Raw genomic sequence first — 20,676 nt, forward strand, 5'->3', positions numbered from 1 at the left:
CACACCTCCATAGATTTCTTCCTGGCCAAGCCGTCCTCCCTGATGACCTGCTATGGCTCCAAAGGTCTCGACAGTACTTAGAGACTTTAAGAGCCCTGACCAAACTCATAGAGGACCTCCACCCAATCCCGCTGCCCAGGGGCCCAGGGGCTTTCTTTAAGCTCAGGCCTGGGCCTTCAGTCCCTGTCTGACACATGATGCAGTAGCAGTGATCTGGCTTTAGCCATGCCTTGCTGTGGAGCCTGTTCATCCGGACTCAGATGCAGAGACCGACATCCTTGCTGTGTCCTGGATCTGTGTTGCCACTACGGACCTGCCTGGCTATCACTTGACTGCATCTGACCCTGCTTACGCTCATCAGCCTGACCCTGACTTGTGTATTGACTTCCATGTGGGGCCTTAGCCCTGACTGATCCTCACAAACCTGGCTGTGACCTGGAAACTTGTTTGACCCTGGTTGCCATCCCCAGCCTACTCTGCTCACCTCACTCAGTTGTTGTGGGATGAGGCCCAGGCTGGCAAGGCCGCTGCCCTGCTCCCTTGTTCGCTGTGTTAAGCCCCTTGGTTCCTGGCTCCCCATCCCTGAGGGTGCAGCCACCCTCTCTGCATCCTGGCACAGGCCTTGTTGACCTGGAAGAAGAAAGTTCTTCTGGTTCTGCTTCTACAGATGTGAAAGACCTGGAAAGGACATAGTGTGCACCAACCATCCCTTTAGGCATGTAGGATTTTGAATCCATTTACTGAGAAGAGGCAGAGCAGAAGCCAGGTCCTAAGGTAGAAGAGAAAGGAGAAAATGTTGCTTCCTTGTTTGTTTTTTTAAGTAAATGAAATGGTGAGTGGTCCCATCTTTGGGGGCTGTCAAAATGACATGCCCTTCTTTGGATGTGAACAGGACTTTCAGGCGAAATGGGAGCTGTTTCCAAGAGCCATCCTGACCATGTCTTCCCTCTGTGGAATTGTTGGGATGGGGGTCCTTTCCTTCAGGTTTGCGTGTTCCCATGGCAGATTCGTGCAGCTCGTCACAATACTCCAGCTCCTTGGCTTTTCTATGATCGTGTCCAGGTCAGCAGTATTGCACATACCCATGCAGCTGTCTCCCATGAGTTGCAGGTCCCTGTGGTTCCTCAGGCTTACCTGTATGCTGGGCACATGGATTGAGGGCCTTGGGAAGAAGTCAGCTGTGGACTGAGGGCAGAGGGCAAATGGAGGAAATGGTGAAGCATGGAGGCATCTGCAAAGACCCTCATCACCCATGTGTGGTGAACAGTGCTTTTTTCTGCAGGCAGAGACTTCACTGCCAGCCTTGTTGTCCCCCAAATTAGGGTTCTTTTACCTGGTGTGAGAAAAGCCAATCAACATACAGAGTCAAGACATTTATTTACTTCACGTCTGCGCAGAGATGGGTGCTAGGTGGCAACTCCACAAAGCTACCACATTTTGCCTAACACATGGTTAACATTTATAGATTTCGAGCGTCAGTTATCAGAACTTTTGTAATTGTGCTTAATCACCCTCTTTCCCATTGGTGCTTTAATGTCTTGTGTTTGTTTAAAGTCACAGTATCCATTCTTTTTTGCTGTTCATGTTCCATGAGGAAGGGGCTTTTTTTTGGTAGAGAGGTTTTGCTACTTGAGGGTGAGTTTTCTAACATGCTAATTAGGATTGTTCAATCATACTTGAAGTAGTCTTTATCGGCAGTTTTGTTGCACTTAGTACCTTGTTTTAATTACAGCTGTGACTCTTTAAGGCTGTCATGCTAGTCCTTATCAGTTTCTTGTATGCTTTTGCTATCCTCCTCTTAGTTTTTTGTCATCGATCCCTTAGCCTGGAAATTTGCAGGAACCTGGACTGAGGTTCCATAACTGCTGAGGAAGGAGGAAGGGCTTGTGATACACACGGAAATGCAGGGAGACACTGGGGTGTGCGTAGAATTCATTCTGTTAAAGGCAGGAAGAAGACTTGAATTAGTGTGGAATAGGCTGAGTCTAGAATTTGAGGCAGCAGAAGGAGGACGAGCATTTCAGTGCCGGGATGCGGGGAGCAATAGCAGATCCAAGCAAGTCTGTGGCTGTGACATCTTGCGTGCTAGAGAAGCATTAACAGGGTGTTGGAAAAAAGCAGGTGTTGGGAAACTGAGAGACATTGGCAAGCCCTCAGGTAAACACAGCTTTTTGTTTGAAGCAACAGTGAATGAGGACAGAGGGACATCAGGAAAGCTTGGGAGATCCGAGGGTCGGAGTGAGGTGGGGAAATGGGGCAGTAGCTAAAGTCTGCAAGGAAACAAGCACAGGCATAGGACAGTGTAGGACAGCCTGTGGTGGGGATGATCAAGGGTCTTGGGCCAGCCAGGACCATACCCTGACAACAAAAATGAGGTCTTCATCCTCTTGGCTATGGCTACTCTCCCTTCCACTGAAGACCATGAGAAGACATCAGTGCCTTACAACCCGAGGGCATTGTTGACTCCTCACTCACCCCCACAGAGCCTGGGAGGTTTCCCACTGCTCTCTTGCACTGAACAGTCCACACCCCACATCACACTGCTCCAAAGAAAAGCCACGAACTTGTTGTGAGGAAACAGATCCCGATTCCCAGGGGATGGGGGTCAGGGCTTGACTGTCCTGCTTTGCAAAAGACATCGAGGCCTTCCACAGCCACACTCCACATCTGATTTTCCACCTGTAACCCGTGCCTCTGACTTCCTGCTTCACCCTGGGGGACACATCAGAGACGGTCACCACTTCCTGTAATTCCCTCCACGATCTCTTTGTAATGATGGTTCTCAGTAAGGCTTGCTGACATCCTTAGAATCTTGGAGAGTTGCTGCCAAATTTTACTTCTCTAGAGACTTGTTCAGTCTTTCATGATCTGCAGTTAAGGAATTCAGCACCAGAGGGCTCATTAACATTCAAAATGCCTTAAGCCAAGCCTCTAGGAAGAATTTCACTTCAAGTTCTCAATTCTTCTGTGGTTAACTAAAGAGCTTTCAGGAGCGAAAGTCAAAGAGAAAATACTCCATCACTAAACAACAATAAGAAACGATTTTTCCCCGTTTTTTTTGATTCTTTACACATTACTTGATGTCAGCAATCTCCATCTCAGATTAATCCTGAGCATCTCCTAAGGCAATCTGAATATATATGAAAATCAAGACCCTTTATTTACGAAAATCAATCAGTCTTTGCCCCTACCTGGGACTCACAGAAGCCTTGTTCCAATCTCAGCTTCCTCCCCTTAAGACTGTAGATACGGGTTTCAGACCCTTGGCACAAACTCCCACCAGTTTTACTTGGAGAAAGAGCTGTGTGTAGACACAGAAGGATCTTTCTTAATGGCCAACAAATAAAAACACAGAAAGGCATAGTTCAATTTAAAAAATAATCATTCTTCTACTGTATATTAAGTTCACTTTACCTCCATTGAAGAGAATTTTTCCACAGTAGATAACCTTAGACCAATGGAAAACACCTTCTGTGTCAAGCACAGATCCCAAGATCCCCCCAAACACTCCCTGTCCCAGACTCTGTGTTTCCTCTGTGCACACAATTATCTATCCACTAAAGTCACAAGCTCCCTCAGTTCACAGGGTGAAGAAAGGAGAAGTGCTCTCTTTTGCACAGCCAAATTTGCACTAATCCCAATATTTTGGTGTTACAGGAACATTACCAAGCATACTCTGCAGCTGTGGCAGCACGCCACAATAAGTTACGGCAGTCACAAAGCAAGCAAAGCAAGGAAAACCAAGCAGAAGTACAAGCACTTGAATGGTTAATCATAATATTATTATATCCCCTTGTCCCCCATCCCCAGAGTCTCACTGGTGAGGGTCTTTTGGCATGTAGCTCCTTTGTTCTTCTGATTGGTCATCATGCGTCTGTTCACATGACCTTCACGCTTATCAAAGAGTTGGATTTTTCCCATCCTGTTTCTTCGTTCCTTTCCTCCTGTTTAGCTCAAAGATATGGCTCTAATCCACAAAGATCGTCAAGGCCTCCTGCAGCCCAGCTGATTCCCACGTGCAGCCTCTACTCCCACTCATTTTTTACTTTCTGCAGGGTAAACTACATGTGTCTCCAGTGTAGGGGAAGGCAGAGAATAGAGTTATCTCATCTGGTGTTGGACACTTTGTAGTTAATCGCCCAGGCTTCCCTTTCTAGTCAAGAGAAAGAAAACAGCTCTCTTAACGGAGATGCCTTGGGCTTCCCTGCCTGTGCACCAGCTCCTCCTGCACGTATGGTTCTATAGGACCTGGGGTCACATTTCCCAGTCCCACGTGGGGTCTTCAGCTACCTCAGGGTGTCTTGGAGGCAGTGCCCACCTCTGTGTGGCCGACTGAATCAACCCTTGAATGAAGACATTAGGTGTACAATGGCATATCACTATGGGCCTCCAAGTGCCAGACCCCAAGTGAGGCCTGGAGCACAGGGGGGCCAAGAGGCCGAAGTCACATCCAAGGTAAACAAAGTGACTTCTTTTTTCAAGAAGGGATAAAAGGAGGACTCAAGTAATGACAGTTTGGAGCAGCTAATCCTGTCAACCATTTACAGGTACATGAAGGAGAAGAGAGTCATCAGGAGCAGTCAGCATGGCCTCACAAAGGGGAAGTCACTTTTAGCTGACCTTATAAACTTCTCCAATGACATGACTGTCTTGGTAGATGAGGAGAGAGGAGTGGTGAATTACCTTTATTTCAGGAAATCTTTCAGCACTGTACCCCTATGATATCATCACATAGAAAATGTTAACGTCTGGACTAGTTGAGAAGAAAGAGAGGTGGACTGAAAACTTGCAGGCCTAGAGAGCGGCAATCAGTGGCATGAAGTCTAACCATCCACTGCAGGGCTTTCTCCTCCAGGGTCCTGCCTTCAGCCACAAAGGCCTGGGAGAACACAGAGTCAAAGAAGCCATTGAGTACCTGAGCCCTACCTGCTCCTATTCTAATGAAGTTCAGCAGCAGGCCTGTCACCGAAAATTCGGGAATAAACCTCGTAACACCAATGTAGTGTTAAAAGGCAGCATTCTTTATTGCGACGTCGGATGCACGGGGGATAATTCCACTCGCATTCTACCAAAAGTCCATATTCTAAAAATTTCGTGATTAACCCCTCCAATCCTTTTCAAGCCTCCCACTTAATAGGGTATTGTTTTTGTTTTACCGGTTTGGATCCAGGTTTCAAGGTCACTTTTACCGGTTCTGCCAATTTGGACCGTCCCGGAACTTCATTTGCCCAAACTAAGGGCATTACTGTGCTTTCCACCTCTTCTGGAATTTGCTCCTCCTTAAAAGAATCCTGTAACATAAACACTCTCGCCTCTATGGCTTTTGATTCTGGTATCAATAATTCAATTTCTCCATCTTTAAAATTTATTCGTGACTCTAATTTGCTTAATAAATCTCGTCCTAACAAAGGCAACGGACATTCAGGCATATATAGAAACCAGTGAGTTACCCACTGTTTTCCCAACCTAAATTTCAACGGCTCTAAAAGGCCTGTTTTCTCTTTGCCCTGTCGCACCAAAAACATCTACAGATTTATGACTACATTTCCCTATACATGTGTTTAATACCGAATAAGTGGCCCCTGTATCTACTAAAAATTCGACTTCCTCATTCCCTAGCTTCAATGTAACCAGGGGTTCAGCTAGGGTTGACTTCCCCGGTCCTCTTCACGATTCCTCATCCAGAGTCATCAGCTTGATTGCACGGAGAGTCGGACCTAACTCTCCAGCTTTAGGGCATTCCTTTTTCCAGTGCCCGCGTTCCTTGCAAATAGCACACTGATCTTGTGCCAATTGGAGATTCACCTTCCCTCTTTCTCCAACAGTTATTCGTCGTCCTCTTCCTCTACCTCTCCTGTTGTTTCCAGTTAAGGCTGCTAATAATTTTCCATCCCTCCGCACCTATCTCACTTTCTTTTCTTTCTCCCTATTATTATACACAGTCCAGGCTACTTCAAGCATCTTACCCAAATCTCTAGATTCAGGTCCTTCTAATTTCTGGAGCTTCTTTCTAGTATCTGGGGCTGATTGACCCATAAATATGGAGGCCAATTGTGTTGCTTCTTCTGGCTTTTCTGGATCCAAATTAGTATATTTTCGGGCACTCGCCTTCAGCCTCTCCATAAAGGCTGAAGGGGACTCATTTAGTTCTTGTCTCACCTCATAGATTTTTGACCAATTTATTGCTTTTGGCATTACGTGCTTAACACCAAATAAAATCCACTTTTGATATCTAGTTAACATTCCCCTGGGTCCCGGCTGATTTGGGTCCCATTCAGGATCTGAGGATGGGAAATTTTGATCCACTGTTCCCTGTAAATCCCCATGAGCATGCGCTCCTTCCACCTGTTTTCTAGCAGCATTCAATACCATTTTCTTTTCAGTGACATGGAGCAAAGTATACAATATCACTTGCAAATCATTCCAATCAGCGTCTTGGGTCCTAATTATTGTTTCAATAACCTTCGCTACCCTTTCAGGGTCCTCCCGATATGTGCCTGCAACTTCTTTCCATGACCTTAAATCAGTTATTGAAAACGGAACTTTCACTACTATTGGACCATTATTCCCTACCGCTTCTCGGAGAGGAGCTTGGAGGGCAGCCGGTTCAGCCACCCCCCCATCCTTCCCCGTGTCATTCCTGAAACCGGGCTGGATTCCCCTACCCCCCTTCCATAGGAGGAGCAGAAGGACTATTAGCCTACAACTCCCGATCCTCCTGATCGCCCCTCCATCTCCAGCGAGTTGCAACCATCAATTCAAAATCATCCTCCTCAGACTCATATTTCAAACATTCCTTGCCAACACTACAAGCAGCACAACATTTCTTCGAGCCCTTTTCACATTTTCCCTTCTTTAAAGCCATCACCATTGGACCGTGGGGACGTATCCCACACTTCCTTTGCCATTCTGGATGATTTCTCAATGAGAAAAACAAATCTACATATGTCATCTCTTCCCATTTACCTTCCCTTTTACAAAACAACATTAATTGCAAGATAGTATTATAACTCAGTATCCCATTCTTTGGCCAACTCTCCCCACCATCCAGAGTATACATCGGCCACCAACGATTGCAGTATTCAATTAATTGCTTCTGAGTCAAAGGATCACCCCCCAGATCCTTCCAGTGTTTCAGAATACATCCCAAAGGTGTACCCCGTGGGATGGGCTTTTTGCTCAGAAATGTGCCCATCTCCCGAATGACCAGTGGTTGTGATTGTGCACTATATCACAGGCACTAGTCAGAGGGACCCCAGCTCTTGTGGGAGCTCCCTCTTGGATCCCAGCTCCCTGCCGGAATCTTGAAGACTTCACCCCCCCCAGCTGAAGACTCCCCCCTTGGGGCCCACTCCACCGGCTTTCACCGAGCAGAGACTTTCCAACCCTGCGTGGCTTTCACTGCGACTTACGAGCAGCCTTTAACCCACGTTACTTATTAGAAGAATGCCTTAATTTAATTCCAGGGGACTTACTTGGAATCCTTCCGTCCGGGGATCAGAGGTTCTCCTCGAGAATCCCTCGATGCCGGCTGGAGGTCCCGTGTTCCCGTGGATCCATCGGTATTCACAAGCGGGGTCCCATCTGGGTCGCCAGAAACTGTCACCGAAAATCCAGGAATAAAACCTCGTAACACCACTGCAGTGTTAACAGGCAGCATTCTTTATTGCAGCGCTGGATGCACAGGGGATCATTCCACCGAACGTGCATACCCCATACCTTTTCCGTGCAGTTTATATAGATCAAAATAAACATATTCATTAGGTTTCCCAATCCACCTATACATATGCATAACCTATCGCTTTCATATTAAAATCAATTCCAAGAAGTCATTTCCATAGACTCCGCCCCACTGTGCTTGCGCAGTGCCTCCTAGTGGTGGTCGTCGGGGGTCCCAAGATGAAGGCTTATCCTCTTCATCACAGTGTTTGCTGATTGACCTTTGTTTCTGCGCAAACTCAGTGCTCTTCTGGCTCCCATCCACACAGTAGGGTCGTCTTGACTGGTTCTAGGCGACTTCCAGTTTTTATTACAAACTCACCTCTCCGTTTGGAGATGCATGATTCTCCCCTTCGGTTAATTTACTATAAATGCACCTGCAGCTATTAGGTAACGCTATTTCTATTTATTATTGTTTAACATTGATGGCCAACTAGAGACTAGAGTCTCTGTTCCTACTGTTCCCAGACCTAGTGTCCAGACGGGTTGGGCTGTACAAGGGACATAGTAGCAGCATTGTTCATGTTTATGGTGAACTGATTCCATCACCTTGGTTACAGCAGTAACAGGACAGTGCTGTAAGGGAACTGCTTCTTATCCTTGATGATGACAATAAACTAAAACTCTTTAATTTCCTTCCCAATAGTTGTTCTGTATTTAAGTAATTGCTCTAAGTTCTCAGTAGCTAGCCTCTGGAATGAAGTTCTTAGAAGAGTGTTTTTCCTCTCATTGCTGCCTCTCTGTTATCATTTCAATCTTACAGCCCTTAGACACATTTGCCCGTAAACCTGCCAGCTCCATGCAGTTTCTCCTTATTTTTGTCCAGAGGAGGAAATGAAGCAAGGGAGTTTTTCCTTTTATAGCTGAAGACAACCAGGTTTGTGCAAAGGAATGGAGAATGGCAAAATCTTCCTGTGCTATGCAGATACAACACCATTACCTGCCTTTTCAGTCTCTGAAGTCATAACTCTGCAGCAGGGAGCGTGGAAGCTCTCAGGTCCCTTCATCTTCCCTGCCTTTCAGCATGTGAAATGAAACTAACCGAGTCAAAAAGTTGGTTTTATTTCTGTTCACAACATGAAACATTGCATACGTCAGCAGATTGGCCCATACACCCAAAGAAGAATCACACTTTGCTGGACAAAAAGCACAGCTGTCTCCAGGAATGTCAGGAGGCAAGGCATGGTGGTTCCCAGGCTTACTAAGCTGTTCAAATGCCTCATCTGTGCTTCTGCAATGATGGCTTCAGTGCCTGGCTCATCTATAGACTCTCTAGATGGATGCTGACATTTCTTGAGTGACCTGCTCTGAAAGGATTAACATGGTAGGCTGTTAGTTTCGGAGGGGTATCAGGGTAGTAAAAGTGCAGAACTTGGCGTTGGACAAATGAAAAGAGAAGAAAAGGATGTGGTCAGGGCTGTTTGGGGGCACCTGTGGAGCAGCCCTGCACTTCCTGTGAATTACTTCTGGGGTCAGGGAGAACCTGGGAGTTTTCCGTAATTTGGAAATATCAAGAGCAAGGAAGGGTAGCATCATTCAGGCCAGAAGGGACCCCAGGAGGTGTCTCAACCAACCTTCTACTCAAAGCAGAGTGAGACCAGAGCACTCAGGGCTTTATCCAAACATACCTTGATTGCATTCCAGGACAGACACAGTGCACATTCTCTTGGAAAAAGCTTCCAATGCTTAACCATCCTCATGCTAGAAAGGTTTTTCCCTATAGCTAGCCTTCATGTCTGTTCTTGCAGCCCATTGCCGCTTGTCCTTGGACAAGAGCCCAACTCCATCTTGCTGGGAATTGTACAATGCTGTTGTATGTTCCCCACAAGATCTTCACTTCTCGAGGCTGAACAAGGCCAGCCATCTCAGCTTCTTCTCACACTACTGAAGTTCTCCCAGGCTGATGGTTTCAGCACTGCTACCTTGAATTGGCTTCAGTTCATCATGGTCTCTCTGGCATGGTGGGATGTCAAAACCTAGGGGAAATATTTTGGATACCATGTAAAGAGTGCTCCTGCTCATACAGCCCAAGATGCTGAGGGCCTTGTTTGCTAGTGGCTCATGTTTTGCTTAATGAAACCCAAAAAACATAAGATCCTTTCCCACAGAGCTGCTAGAAGCCTGAGCAGTCCCTGGGCTTAATCATTGCAGGGTCTTAGTCCACCTCAAGGTCAGGACTCATTGACTCATGAGGTTCCTATTGCGTCATCCCTCCAGTCTGTCAATATGCCTTGGGATGGCAAGCTGGCCTCTAGTGTAGTGGCTGCTCTCCTCAATGTGATGTCTTCTATAAATGCTGTGAAAAAGGACTGTCTCATCTCTGGGTCATAAAAACACATTGAACAGGGCAGGTTGAACACAGACCCTTGCAATTCCCTGCTAGTTACAGGTCCCCAGGGCAAGTATCAAACTCTGACCATGTCTCCCCATGTCTGATCATCCAGCTGTTTTTTTAACCCATCTACTTATCCACCCACACAGACCATAAAATCCTGTCCTGGACAGAAGAATGTTGTGGGAGATGATGCTGAAACCCTTGCTGACTTGCAGTTAAAAGCTGCTCCCCCACGTCCAGACCAGAAAGCAAAGAGGATGTCCAGGCACAATCTGCTCTGGGGAAACCCAGTCACCTTCTCTTTCTGACACCCAGAAATGCGACCCAAGCACAAACGCTCTGGGGCAGAGCCATTGGTTTCTCTTTTAACCTTTTCTGAAGCACTCAACACTCATTGTGATTCCCTGGAATTGCCTTACAGGTTTAGACTGGTTTGTCATTTGGGCTGTAACTGTGCTTGGGGGGTGCTGCCCTTGAAGATCAGCTGTACCAACCTCTGCCACCACACCTCGGCAATGGGTTCGGTCAGTGCCACAGCTCTGTCTCTGACATTAACACTCCAGTTCATCCTGTCTGTGCCCCTGGCTGAGGGCATTGCTGCACATTTTGGCTGAAACACAGATGCTGTCCAACCAGGCACACTCATATTTGATGTAAGGAAACCTGGTACCAAGGGTCCAAGACCCCATGTGTGCAAAGGTTTTGTTTCAGAGCAGAGACATGGCATGGACAAAGGAGAGCTGAATGTGTTTCTAGCCCTAGAAATACAAATCCAAAATGAAATGCCAAAATTAACTCAAGTGAAGTCATCCCCCTCCAGCTTGGAAGAAGAGATATTTCAATGTCACCTTTCTGGTGTCCTGCCTAAATAGGAGAGAAAAAAAGTCATTCTCATGCCCAGCTCCTTTTCTTATGGCATAATGACTGCTGGTCGTAAGCTTCTCTCCCCAGCTGAGGAAGGGAACATCAGTGACTCCTTCCGCCTGTTTCACAGCAGGTTCCCCTGGAGCCCCAGGAACATCTCAAGGGAGTCCAAAGGGAACAGAAAGAGAGATGCGTTGGGCTGTTCCTCTGCTGCTGAGCTGGGCTGGGCTCGTGGGGTGGAGGGAGCTCATAGCAACAGGACAGTGCTGCAGAGAGACAGCTCTGCCCAGGAGCAGCTCCTCTGCAAAGCACAGCACGGCTGAGGGCACTGCCTGAAGGCACCGAGGGGAGAGCAGTGAGGCAGAGGCAGGTTATAGGCAATCAGGAGTAGGAAGACCTTGACCTGAGACCTGACTGGGCGAGAGCTCTTCACAGCCCTCTGCACGGTAAGTCACTGGATGCAGAGCAATGCAGCTCATGTTCCTGATGGCATCTGAACAGCCGGCACACCCTACAGCCTGTGAGATCAAGAGGACTCTCACAGTGACTCCAGTGTAGAGGAGGAGAATGTGCTCCTGAGCAGGGCTTCCCTGCTGTACCATCAGAGGGATGTGACAGAGTGTGACAGCTGCCTTCTCCTGAGGATGGCTGTAGGGGTGTGAAGGTGGTTGTGCAGATGGGGGTGCACAGGAGAAGATGCAGGTGGAAGGATTGACTCCCAGCAGGGCAGGGTCCTTCAGCTGTGGAGAGGGTGCTGTGTGGGTCAGGGCTGCTCACAGAGCCAGCTCACGCCCACGTCATTTCCAAAGGGACTTTTCACGAGTACGTTCAGTGCAGGGGATTCCTGCTTGAGTCTGTGCTTTCTTGAATCTGCACTTCCACTTTTCTCTGGCTCAGCTTGGCGGCAATGGAAACCCAGCTGTGCAGGTCAGAGCAGGGGCTGAGACTCTTCAGCCATCTCTCTGAGGTTTACTGGGAACCTCAGCAAGTGCCTCTACCCCTCACCAGCCTGCAGAAAAAACCAACATCACCTTTCCACTTTCACCAGGGTTTGTGTGACCTGTTCTTTCAGCCCTGCACACACAGAGTGGTTGCAGAGCAGAGCTGTGCCCACGGGGACTGGGATGGGGTCTGTGAACATGGGCAGGGAAGAAGCACGGGGCCAAAGAAACAAGTTCCAGCAGGGACAACTCCAGGCAGTGGAAACCTGGGTAGGGAGGTTGGGAAAAGCCTATAGAAGTCCCGTTGCGGGGGAGACCCGGGCACCTCTCGGCCATGCCTTTCAGGATAGACTCCTTCCCTGAGCAACACATCTCTTTTCTTCTCTCCCACGTAGCAGAACCCTTAGCTCGTGGGGTCTAGGCTATTAGTCATTTCCTCATCCAGCAGACCAGCAGAAGAGATGAAGTGCATCTCCTCTGCCATGTGCCCAGTTTCCACTAACCAGGGCCCAAGGACGACTGCCCTGCATTGTTGATGTCTGGAAGATGGTGTGCAGAGCTGGGTAAGGGAAAGGTTTCCTGAGTGCCCACCTGTGCCTCTCCCACCCTTGCTCAGATGTTCTTGGAATTGCTGTCAGGCTCTCTGGGAATGGGAGTTTCAGCTGCAGAGTCAGGCACAGACCCTGTGAGTCCTATGCAGAAGTGCCCACAGCCGTGAGGAGTGCCAGCTTTCCTCTAGCATGTGAAGCTCTGGGCAATGCAGTCCAGGAGGCTGGGGAATAAGCTGACTCTCCTTTAATAAGCTGCCATGGTTGGGACCCTTGGCTGTCTTCTTGGGGTGTCCATCCAAGTGGAATGCAACTTCCAGGGGACACTATGAGCCATGTGAGTTCTTGGTTTGAAGTGGGGAATGGAGATTTTGAAAAAAGGTGAGTCATTTCATGATCTGCAGTGCATCCTTCTGCTTTTAGCAGTGTCTGGTTGCTTTTCAGGGTAACACAGGGGTGTAATCGCTCTCGATCTTAGAAAGGTGCAAGTCCAGGGCAGCTTAGAAGAAGACGGATGCATAGACCAGCTCCCCTTTCCACACCATACCAGCAATCCTTTTGCTGGTAGGATTCACTTTGTTCTCCCTGAATGCAGCAGAAAACCTTTTCAAACTGCCTTTTGCCATCCCCGTTCCTTAGCACCCAGAGTTGCAGAGCAGGGCTGACTCCTCAGCACTCAGCAGGGAGCACCACTGCTCGTCACAGCACACTCTGCCAGCACAGACCAGAGCTCCAGCCACGCAGCTGAAGGCAGGTCTGCTAGAAAAGGGAAAGGGGGTGGTGTGTAGCAGTGGGGGCGAGTCTAGGAGAAAGGGCTTTGACTTTTCTCAGAGAATTGTACCCTAACTTGTCAGTGTCTCTTTCTTTCTGGACAGTGCTTCATGCTGAGTGGAAGCAAATGTCCAACAGCAGCTCCATCACCCAGTTCCTCCTCCTGGCATTTGCAGACACACGGGAGCTGCAGCTCTTGCACTTCTGCCTCTTCCTGGGCATCTACCTGGCTGCCCTCCTGGGCAATGGCCTCATCATCACCGCCATAGCCTGTGACCACCGCCTCCACACCCCTATGTACTTCTTCCTCCTCAACCTCTCCATCCTCAACCTGGGCTCCATCTCCACCACTGTCCCCAAAGCCATGACCAACTCCATTTGGGACACCAGGGTCATCTCCTATGCAGGATGTGCTGCCCAGGTCTTTTTCTTTCTCTTCTTGATTGTAGGGGAGTATTGTCTCCTCACTGTCATGGCCTATGACCGCTACATTGCCATCTGCAAACCCCTGCAGTATGGGACCCTCCTGGGCAGCAGATCTTGTGTCCACATGGCAGCAGCTGCCTGTGGCACCGGGTTCTTCAATTCTCTTCTGCACAGTGCCAATACATTTTCACTCCCACTCTACAAGGGCAATGCTGTGGACCAGTTCTTCTGTGAAATCCCTCAGATCCTCAAGCTCTCCTACTCAGACTCAGACTACCTTAGGGAAGTTAGGCTTGTCCTGGTTAGTGCCTGTATAGCAGTTGGTTGTTTTGTGTTCATTGTGGTGTCCTACGTCCAGATCTTCAGGGCCGTGCTGAGGATCCCCTCTGAGCAGGGACGGCACAAAGCCTTTTCCACGTGCCTCCCTCACCTGACCGTGGTCTCCTTGTCTAAAAAACATGGCAGTGATTGGGCGTATCACAGCTCCTGTCACCCACAAGCCTCTGGAAGGAAGGAGAGATAGAATGGACTGTTAAAGCCGTGTTGAGAGAGTTTGGGACTGGGACATGGAAGAACTGGGATATAAATTTTAGGTACACCACTTGGCTGGTTAACAGCGTAGAACCTGCTAAGCATCGTGGTAAGCATCCCCAGGCAAAGACCCCATGTACTGTGGGAGCAGATGAGGTCCCTGTAGCGCACATAGAAAAGTGACTGGGAAGGCAGGGCAGGCTGCTCCTCCCTTGGGAAAAGGCAATGCCATTCATGGGAAGGATGGGGAGATTCAGTGTTCACCTCATGGAGACATAACCTTGGCGGAACATAATCCATGATGTGAGTTGTGTGCTGTAGGATGTAATGTAGCAGGGATTACCTGAAGCGATGAAGAGCGAGCTTCACAAGGAACTGGGAGAGGGCAGCAAGGACCCAAATCAAGCTGGTGTTGGCACCCAACAATTGAACATGCTGCTGCTCCTTTCCTGAGCAACCATCTTGACAGATGAGACCCAAGTCATTGCTTGTACTTCTAGACATCTTGGGAAGTGGCAGAGGCCCACGGAGTGGGAAAACAATATCTATCTACCTATTAAGGAAATGGGGATAGGAGATAAGGAGAATGTAGAAATCTGGATGTTGGGTATAGAAATAATTTAATTATGTGGTGTAAGTGTCAGCTTTTGTTAAGCGGGGATTTCAGGAATGAGAAAGAGGTAGAACGAGATGGCCAGAAGGTATGCCATTGTCTCAAATTAAGTGGGATCTGAACATGATGAGAACAGTATGGCCTAAAGGGTGGAGACGGTACTGGCTTTGGCTGAGATGGAGTTGTCTCTCCCCAGAGCAGAGCACATAGTGTTGTGCTTCGCATTTGTCGCTAGAATGGTGTTGATAACACATCAATGATTTGGCTCTTGCTCAGCAGTGCTTGCACAGCACTAAGGCTGTCTGTCCACTCCAACCCTTCCAAAGGTCAGTAACCTGCAGGTAGGCAAGGGAGTGTTTTGGGTGGTCTTGGGATCTGTGCTTGACACAAAAAGGCGTCTAAGGTTATCCACTCTGGAAAGCAGATCTCAGTGGAGGTAGTGTAGACTGAATACACAGCTGAGGACTGTCTTTTCTCTTTCCTTGAACTCTGCCTGCCTTTTTTTATGTCTGTTGGCAATGAAGACACATCCTCCTGTGTCCGTGTGCAGCTCCTTCCCCAGGCAAGGGAGGGGGGAGTTGGTGTCCATGGGCTGAAACACGTGGCTACAGTCTTTAATGGAGAAAGTTCAGATTATTGCATGGCTGCTGTAAGCCCCAGGTGGCTGGTGGGAGAAATGACGGGGTTTGGGGATAGTGATAAAGATTTCTCACAAAGTGTCTGACGTAGAGGGTCTTGATTTCCCTTCACATTCAACTCCATTTGGAGATGCTCTGTTGAAAGCAGAATTGCTGATATCACTTAATGTGTAAGCAGATAAAGAGAACTGGAAAAAGAAGAAATCCTTTCTTCTTGTGTTTGTTAGTGAAATCTTTTCACTTGGAGTACACTCCTGAAATCTCTCCATGTAACCAAAAATATCTGAGAAATTTAGGAATGTGGTGCAAAGACTTGGCTTGCTGGAGAGTTTTCCATGTTCTTGAGCCCTCTGGTGCCAAGCTCCTGAATTGCAGCTCCTGAAAGATGGCAGAAGCCTCTTAAGTAAAAGTCAGAAGCAAACCTCCAAGATTCTGATGGTGTTAGTGAGTCCCACTGAGCCATCACGAAAGAGACCATGGAGACAAAGTGCTAACGAGGTGATCTGGTGATCTCCTGGAAGGAGGAGGTGTCAGAGGTGACAGACAGAGGTGGAAAATCAAATGTGTGCTTGGCTCTGAAGCCAGTTAAGCCTTTGATGTGTTTCACTAAGGAGGACGGGCAAGTCCTGAACCCATCCACAGGAAAGGGTGATCATTTCCCTTGCAGGATAGTCAGGGGTCTTCCCGGGGGAAGTGGAATTTGGAGGTGTGTGATGCCAAGTGCAGAACAGTGGTACAGCACCTCCCGAGCTTTATCGGGAATGAGGAAGCAACGAAGCTCTGGTGCTTTTAAGAACCAGCATCTTCTTTTTTTGGCATCAGTGGAAGAGACAGCAGAGAGCAAGGATAGAAGGACATTAGTTGTGTTGGTCAGAGGTCCCAGACCTATCAAGATGCTCAGCCATCCCACCGCAGGCTGCCCCTACACTGTCCTATACCTACGCCTGTTTTCTTGCAGCTGTCAACCACTCTCCTGCTTCCTCACCACACTCTGAACGCATGATGGCCCAAGCTTTGCTGATGTTTCTCTGTTGTCTCTTCCAACACTAAGCTGTGGTCTTCTGAGGATTTGCCACTGCTTGTGAGTGCCCACAACCTGTCTGGCTTCTTTCCAAGCCCAGCTACTGCTCCTCTGTCACCCAGCCCCAGACTTGCTTCCATCCTCCCTTCAAAAGCCAGCACTGAAACAGACATACTCATACCGCTGCTGCTGCTCCAAAATCACTTCAGCATGTCCCTCCCCACAACTGGCCTACCCAGGATCATATCAGGCCCGCACCTCCTGCTGAAAAACGCTCTCCCAGCACACCTGAATGTAGCCCCCGTATTCCCACAGACTGCTAAGCATGTAGTTTACAAAACAAACACCTGTCTTTATTCCTATACATGGCTCGGTATTGCCCTTCAGAGTCTTACCTCAATGAAAAAATCCTGGGAGTCCTTGCAAGTGGCAACTGAGGAAAAGAGGTTATGGAATATCTGAGATCTATCTGCACCTATTGTTACTCAATCAGCATTGGTCCCATATTACTCTTGATACTTCTTCAACTGTTTCTGAAATAACAACCACTCATCTCAGTACATGTTCATTACTTTTCAAGTTTCCATGGAGTTTTGGTATAGACCACTGCTGTGCTTCGAGAATCACAGAATGGTAGGGCTTGGAAGGGACCTCTGTGGGTCATCTAATCCAACCCCCCTGCTGACGCAGGGTCATCTACAGGAAGCTGCACAGGACCTTGTCCAGGCGGGTCTTGAATATCTCCAGAGTAGGAGACTCCACAACCTCTCTGGGCAGCCTGTGCCAGGGCTCCGTCACCCTCAGAGGGAAGACGTTCTTCCTCATGGTCAGCTGGAGCTTCCTCTGCTTCAGTTTGTGCCCATTGCCCCTTGTCCTGTCACTGGGCACCACTGAAAAGAGCTTGGCCTCATCCTCCTGACACCCACCCTTCAGATATTTATTAGGTCCCCGCACAGCCTTCTCTTCTTCAGGCTGAACAAGCCCAGCTCCCTCAGCCTTTCCTCACAGGAGAGATGCTTGAGTCCCCTCATCATCCTCGTAGCCCTCCGCTGGACTCTCTCCAGTAGCTCCTCATCTTTCTTTGTCAACCCATCCAGACTGTAATGGCCTAACCTGCGAAAAAGGACATTGAGGGAGACCATGTCAGAAGGGTAAAAAATGGCATCCACTGTTCTCTACTCATGCACAAAGGTTGACATATCATCATGACGGCAATCAGATTTCAGAGGCATGATTGACCCATCATCAATCCATGCTGACTGCTTTCAGACACGTTCACCTTTTTCAGGTGCACAGAAATGCCAAAGTGACCTTGTACAGCCTGGGGTTCCCTGGGTTGACTTTCTGAGCTCTTTCAACAACAGGCACAACATTGCCTTGTCCTCACTCACAACAGCCCTCTACCAATGCCAGGAAGCTTTGAAAGGGATATTCCAAAGAAATGTCGATCTCCCCCCCATCACTTCATCACCGCTATTCTGCCTGTTAAATGCTATATGGAATATTTATAAATTTTCATATATTTTCACCTGTCCTGACTATTTCTAAAGCAAATTTTTCAGAGGCAGACTGCCTAGACAAAGGCCCTTTCCATTATTCTCCTGTTTTCTCCTCCCTTTACTCCTTGTTCATTCAGAGTCCTGTCACCTACCGAGCTGCTGTTTTGACATCAGGGAGTTAAAAGTTTACCTGCCTTTCAGTAGTCTCATTGTCTCCTTAGCCAGCTCTTTAATTATGTTTATGACTATTTTTTTTCCTCTATCTAGCTACAATATTTCTCATAGTATTATGTCTTATAGGAAGGCAACCTCATTAGACGTAGATTGTAATGGCCATGTAATTGCAGAGAGTGTTTTGTTTATGGAACTTGATTATGTTTTAATTATTTTTCTTGCAAATAGGAAAACTCCTGCTGTTCGTGCTGACTGTGAGGCTGCTTGCAGCTGCCTGTAGAAGGCCTCATCAACCTCCTCCTCCTGGTCAGGTGGCCTGTAGTACACACCCACCGTAATGTCACCCTTATGAGCCTGTCCCTTAATTCTAATCCACAAGCTTTCAACTTTCCTCAGCATGGCCCTGAAGATCTGCACACAGGACAGCACAATAAAAACAAAACACCCAAAAGCTAAAGAAAGACTAACCCCAAGAAGCCCAACTTCCCTGAGGTAGGAGTGTGAGCAGGAGAGCTTGAGGATCTGGAGGATTTCACAGAAGAACTGGTCCACAGCATTGCCTTTGCAGAGAAGAACTGAAAATGTGTTAGCAGTGTGCAAAAGAACATAGAGAAAAGCACTGCCCCAGGCAGGTGCTGCCATGTGGACACAAGCTCTGCTGCCCAGGAGGGTCCTGTAGTGCAGATGGCAAGGTAGCGGTCATAGGCCATGATGGTGAGAAGACAATACTCCCCCAAAATCAAGAAGAGAAAGAAAAAGAGCTGCACAACACGCCCTGCATAGCAGATGGCCCTGATGTCCCAAAGGGAATTGGCCATGGATTTAGGGACAGTGGTGGAGATGGAGCCCAGGTTGAGGATGGAGAGGTTGAGGAGGAAGAAGTACATGGGGGTGTGGAGGTGGTGGTCACAGGCTATGGTGGTTATGATGAGGCCGTTGCTGCGGAGGGCAGCCAGGTAGATGCCCAGGAAGAGGCAGAAGTGCAAGAGCTGCAGCTCCCATGTGTCTGCAAATGCCAGGAGGAGGAACTGGGTGATGGAGGTGCTATTGGTCATTTACTTTCTCTACGCACGGGGTCCTGTTCCTAGAGGAAGAACCAATGAAGATTTAGGGCAGACTTCTCAGAGGAAAATCAAAGCCTTGCTCCTAGAAGCTCACCCTGCTTCCTACACATCCCATTCCTTTCCCAGGAGTCCTTCCTTCAGCTCTGTGGCTGCAGCTCTGGTTGATGCTGGCAGAGTATACCAGGAGGAGCAGGATCTCTTCCCACGAGCTGCCAAGGAGCCAGCTCTGCTCTGCAGCGGTGGGTTCATGGGCATGGTGGCACAAGGGTTCATGGGCATTGTGGGCCAAGGTCCAGACCTGGTGTGAGACTTTGCCAGAGGAATCTGCTCTTGTTGCAGAAGGGATTTTCAGCATCTGCACTGCCAGTGCTAAGGAATGGGGATGGCAGAAGGCAGTCTCAGAGGTTTTGGGTTCTTGCAGCTTCCGTCTTGTCACCTTGGGGGTGTGTTTGGATGTCAGAAACCCTCAGAATTTCTGCTGCACTCAGGGAGAAAAAAGGGAGTCTTGTGAGGTGAAATAATTGCTTGTGGCTTAGTGCAGAAGGAGGGCAGCTGGTCTGTCCCTCTGCCTTGTTCTGAGCTGCCCTGGGCTTGTTCTTCGTAAGGTGGATGATGAGCACAGTCCTATGTTATCCTGAAAAACAATCAGATGCTACTGAGAACAGAGGGATCCAGTGCAGACCGCTAAATGTCTCACCTTTTCTCAAGGTCACAGCACCTCACTTCTAACCAAGGACACGCATGGCTCATTTCATCAACCCAACAGGGTTTTCTCCCTTGTAGCATCTCTGCACTTCTCCATGGGACTTGCACATAACAAAAGGGTGTGAGAGGACAGGTTGGCATTGTGGAGGGCAGCTCACAGCTTGGAAGGACACCTCAAGGAAATAGCCAAGTGTTCAAAGGATAGCATATGGTGAAGGGAAAAGCAGCTGATCCTCCAGCCCCACAGACTGCATTGCCCACAGCCCCACAGGGGAGACGAAAGTTGGGGCACTTGTTCCCATGGACACAGCTGCAGAAATGGAGCCACAAAATCACACTCTGATGCTGCAGGTGAATGTCCAGCTCGCTAACGAAGCTGACAGCAAGAATGAAATAACAACAACAAGAACACAGACAAGTGGAGAAGCAAGCAAATATCCAGAGAGGGTCTGGATGAGAGATGCCAGGGCAGAGGCAGCTGGGCCCTCAGCACAGCATCACCCTTCCCCAGCTGTGCACGCCGCCTCCCAGACACCAACATTGCCGGGCAGTTGAGCTCTGAGCCCCTGTGATCTGCAGCAGAGAAATGGAGATGTGGCTGGAGAGCTGCCCCCTGGCTCTGCTGGAGCTCTGCTGCAGAGGAGGTGGTTCATGGCTTGGTGCCCACAGCCCTGAGGGCAGAGGCTTTGGTGGGTGGGAGAGGAGGCAAGGGGGCTTGCTCAGAGAAAGGGCTCTGCACTGCAGGGGATCACATGGAGGTTTCTGAATTCTTCCTCCCACAACAGTTCTGGTTTTCATTTCTACTCCTTCTCTGATCACATCTCTGC

The 20,676-nt window shown here is 48.5% G+C and overlaps 1 protein-coding gene across 1 annotated transcript in view; it reads right to left on the minus strand.

Moving 5' to 3' along the window:
• Positions 1-16,653: 16,653 nt before the first annotated feature.
• Positions 16,654-20,676, minus strand: part of LOC142363677 (olfactory receptor 14J1-like) — a 44,730-nt gene continuing 40,707 nt past the window's right edge. Inside the window, exon 2 of the mRNA XM_075439827.1 lies at positions 16,654-16,802. Coding sequence (XP_075295942.1) covers positions 16,654-16,802 — 149 coding nt within the window. The remainder of the gene's footprint in view (positions 16,803-20,676) is intronic.

The sequence above is a fragment of the Opisthocomus hoazin genome, chromosome 19, assembly GCF_030867145.1.
Source record: "Opisthocomus hoazin isolate bOpiHoa1 chromosome 19, bOpiHoa1.hap1, whole genome shotgun sequence".
In the NCBI taxonomy this organism is placed as follows: domain Eukaryota; kingdom Metazoa; phylum Chordata; class Aves; order Opisthocomiformes; family Opisthocomidae; genus Opisthocomus; species Opisthocomus hoazin.